The sequence below is a fragment of the Oculina patagonica genome, unplaced genomic scaffold (assembly GCF_052425735.1).
Source record: "Oculina patagonica isolate OP01 unplaced genomic scaffold, crgOcupat unplaced1418, whole genome shotgun sequence".
Lineage (NCBI taxonomy): Eukaryota > Metazoa > Cnidaria > Anthozoa > Scleractinia > Oculinidae > Oculina > Oculina patagonica.
The window spans coordinates 1-4,691 of record NW_027557430.1 but is presented as its reverse complement, the minus strand read 5'-3'; the positions used below and the strand labels follow the sequence as shown (position 1 = coordinate 4,691).

At 36.5% G+C, this 4,691-nt stretch overlaps 1 protein-coding gene across 1 annotated transcript; it reads right to left on the bottom strand.

The window, feature by feature from the left end:
* Positions 1-1,444: 1,444 nt before the first annotated feature.
* On the bottom strand, positions 1,445-4,134 carry LOC144639864 (rab-like protein 6; the record flags this gene model as incomplete). The annotated part of the gene is made up of 4 exons (XM_078499141.1): positions 1,445-1,500; positions 3,079-3,126; positions 3,446-3,473; positions 4,028-4,134. Coding segments are annotated over 4 exons (239 nt in total), but the record flags the coding sequence as incomplete, so codon positions are not given.
* Between the last annotated feature and the right edge of the window lie 557 nt (positions 4,135-4,691).

Sequence of the window (4,691 nt, the reverse complement as noted above, 5' to 3'; positions counted from 1 at the left end):
TAATTGTGTTTACCCATTTGCTAAGAGAATCAGCAAAGCATTACCACTGCCTAAATGTGTAAATCACACACTGCTAGAAATGCAGGACATGTAATTGACCAGGTATTATCACAAGTACTTTGTTTGGATGAAGGCTCATGACGTAGCCCTGAGCACTAAACATGTATTTCTCTAAACATGTAGATTGGGCTGTTTATAGGGTCCCCTATTGTCAATTAATGCACAGGTTTTTCAAATGGATGCCATCTTACTGTCATGTACATTCATACTACAAGCCCGACCTGGCCAAGAGTACCAAATTTACTGAAGGGGTCGGGGGCATTGTGGTGTATAATGTGGGGTGAGGGTGGGGAGCCAGGCACGTGAGCCAGATTGGCTATATAAAAACCCAGCCTTCACTTGTCATGTAGAACTTACGTTTTTGTTAAAAATAATTAGACCAACAAAAGTTTTACTTTATTATTGAATATTGAATAAATAACAAAAATACAGAACAAATCTTCAGGGTGTTCATTAGACATCGGGGATCGGAGAATTCTCCGGCTACTACGTAGAATTCTCCGGCTAAATTCCAATGCCTTTAGCCATTTTTTTTATTCAGATGTGGAGCCGTTCAAAAAAATTATTTTTCGTTCATGTAAATAATGTACGGCGTTGAGAACTATTTTATATACATCTTGCTGAAATAGACATGTCACAGACATTAAAACCTCTTTTTGTCAGTAATGAGTAATTTAAACGTCTTCCGACATTGATTAAGCTCTGGCTTTATACTTAAATAATAATCATTAAATTTGGTACACTAATAAAAGAAAAACTTATCGACGGTTTGTGCATTTGTGTGGATAAATTGGTTAGCTCGAGGCGTTATTTTACGCTCGAAAGTCTTTGTTTTAATATAGAGTGACCTTAAAATAGAAGTTAATGCTTAAAATAAGACAACTGAAATCAACAGAGAGAGAGAGAGAGAGGATTTCTCACCGACCATGTCAAAAATAGCACATTTTTTTGCTCCTACGAGCAGTGGTAGTGGAAAGCGCTCAAATGCAAGTTTGTTTAGTCGCTAGCTAGAGAGAATTAAAATTTGCTGTCAGATAACAGGAAATGGCATCTCAGAGGATTCAACAATCCAAAATTTCCTGGGGGGGCATGCCCCCAGGCCCCCCTAGTATGGAACGAGCTATGCTCGAGTCCGTGAAAGAGCTTCGCTCTTTAAAAACAAACCCTCCGGCTACTTTACACTATTCTCCGCTATTTAAAATATTAATGAAAACCCTGAATCTTTAATTAATAGTTAAGAATAGTTTATTATTAAAATATATAAATAAGGATCACACATTCAATTAGTTAATGACTGTTGTTTTAAATAGCACATCAAATGATTGAAATATGTTAATGTTATACCGTGAATCCTGACCACTGAAAAATAACATATAACATTTACCTCAGCCTTGGTATCATTCTCTAATTTTAGACTGCCCTGAGACTTTTTACTCCGCCCTGAAGAAACAAAGCTAGGGGTTAAAAGGGAGACTATCTAATCACTTAGTAAAATACCTAGCAACAGCTTACATGATATGATACATATTTAAAAAATAAAATAAAATATTTAGTTATGTTATTAGATTTGGCAATTAATGTTGGAGAGCTTTGATGGCTTAATTTTTTAGACAGAGAGGTCTTGATTTGTCCCTGACAATATTCCTTTCTAAAATCCTTCACAGGAGAGTAAACGGCTTCATGATCAGAAAAATGCAGTTTACAACAAGATCAACAGCCATGCAGCCACACAAAAAATGCCAAGACTAAAGCTGCGTTCACATTAGGCCGGAACATGATTAGTCCGATCATGAATGAAACATGTTTTGTTGTGAAAAGTGTTCACATCAGGCAGTTTATTGCGCGAATCATGATTGAAATATGATTAGTCTGATCATGATTGAAACTACCCAACGAGGTAGTTTCAATCATGATCAGACTAAACAAAATAAAAATGGCGGACAGGTGGTATATATGCCAGTGCCCCCAAAGCTTCAAATTTGGGCCTTTTATGTGATCAAATGTTTATTTAAAATATGGGCTAATAAAGCGAAACAATATGGATTATTGGTGATGGATAGAAAGCAGAATATTCGGCACATTATCGCACGAAAGTTTACGACGGTGGCTACAAGTGCGCAGCATTGCAGCATTGCAATGCAAAACAAAACTTCACAAAATAAAAATCTTCTTTTATCAGATGATAGCGCAAATTCTGACAATACTGGCTCCTCCCAGAACGTTTGAAAGCCCTGCTTCATCGAAGGGCTTGAAAATAGACAAAAAGACAAAGATTTAATGGAAACTTTATTGTAATTTCGAGCTATATTTTTACTTTTAAGTTAAAGTGTAAAGATTTATGCAAGAACCGTGAAACCGCATAAATTACACACTAGGCATGAAACGTGTTTGAAACTGACACCTAATGTGAACAATGCAATAACAAGCATGCTTACAGTGTGTAGGTGAAACATGTTTCGTTGAAACATGTTTACTCTAAACATGTTTCGGGTTAAAATGTGAACGCAGCTTTAGCCAATCAGATCATGTATTTTGCCAAAAGATGGCAGCTGGGTTATGCTAATAGGTCTTATCATGGCTTTCAATGCCATCTTCACCAGTAAGCAAAGCGGGTAGAAACTACTGTGTTTGTATGGGAATCCGCTGCAAATATCTTTGACAAAAATTGAATCTTGGATTGTTTATGAATTGTAAAGTTAAGAAACCAGGCAAAAGTTTTTTTGTTGGGAAGTTTTAAGGATGTAACGGGGCTAGAAAGGACCCAGTAAATAAATGTTTTTACTCTCCCATACATTTGTCTATATTTTTTCCCACGAACCCCGTCAACTCACTAAACCGGAACATAAATCTGCACAGAAAAAACAGACAAATATATATGGGAAATTAAAAATGTAACTGAACACTTTCTAGCCCAGCTACATCCTACAAACTCTGCGAATAAAAAGATGGGTCGAAAACCGTGACAAGGCCTATTATAGTTAGTACATAGGTGTACATGATTGTATAATATGCTCTTACCCTTGTCTACTACATCCCAGACTTCTACCTTCACAACATCGTCAGTAGCTGGAGAGTAAAATAAATTATTATTGTACAACAAAGAAACTTTAGATACAAGCTATGATCAACTATGTCTATGAATGTATAAAGAAAAAGAATATTAAATCAAAAAACCTGGACAATTGGAATGAAAACAGCTATACCACCCTGTATGGGCAAGTACATCTAGATGTCCACAAGCTTTGATTTAAACAAGGAATAACTATACATGTATGATGCCAGGGTATATACATATACAATCATGTACATTGTAATGAATGAATTTTATTTATTATATTTATTACATTATTTTGTACTGCTCGCTATGGCGGACATGTTCACTTACTTCTGTAATTCCAATGTATGCTTGCAACCTGAGAAGAAAAAAATTATAATACTTACAACACTGTATTAAGATTTAATAAACATACTGTATTTGCCATCTTCAGTTTCATCTGTCTGGAACTTTTAAATCCATACTGCCGGAGCTTATCCTGCTTTCTGTAAGCATTTTTAATCGGCTAGGAATATTTCTACTTCCCCCTGAATGGATTCTAGTTCATCGCAGGTTAACCCCCGCAGCATTATGTCGCCGGTACCCATTCATACACCTAGGTGAAGAGAGGCACTATGAGAGTAAAGTGTCCTGCCCAAGAACACAACACAATGACCCCAGCTAGGTCTCGAACCTGGACCACTTGATCCGGAGTCCGGCGCTGGGCTGGGCACCCAAGATTTCTTACAGAAGAACCTTCTCAAGGACTCCTGCAATTATTCAAAGAGGTCATGCTCCGAAATGTACACTCCACAGGCATGTGTTCATGTACAATGTGTATAGGTTACTATGTTATTTATCACAGTGACTACTTTTAAAATAACCAAAATCTTTCATAGTTAGAGTGTACATAGTTATGATCTTTTTCTATACCTGAATTTCATTTGTTGGAATGTACTGTTCATTGAAAGGTTTTCCTTGCAGTCTTTGAAACAAACAGGTCTTTCCTGTATTTCTATCTCCTTTGATCACTATTTTCACTACAAAATAAAATAAGAACAGAAACCCTAATTAGTAATTCTGTTAAAAGTGTGCCCAGGTTTTCATATGTCTCAGCATTAAAGCCTGCAAAGTCTCAATCCCGTTCCCAGAGCCTGCATTCCCCTTGACTAGTAGTCGGGAAAACTCAATGGCTCTGGACAAATTCAAAAACCAGAACCAGTAAATCCTGACAAAGCCCCTTTGAAGCATACAGCATACATGTACATGTCAGTACATCGACACATATCCAAGCCTTTTGTGTAGCTTTTTGTGACTAAGACATTGCCTGTCAAAAGTTGCCATGTCAATTATTACGGCACTTACTACTCCAAGGTGGAACTCTGTTTAACTTTGTAACTTTTACATGTGTCATGCAGCACACAGAAATTTGTTTCCATTTATCACTGATCATTTATAATTGGTATAGAATTTTTAAAAGCCCCACTTTGGCATGGGGTTGTACAATTTACATTGAATGCCTCCGAGACTCACTTTACAAATGGATTTAAAAATAATAATGATTCTAGAGATATTAGTGGTCAATTAGAAAAGTATA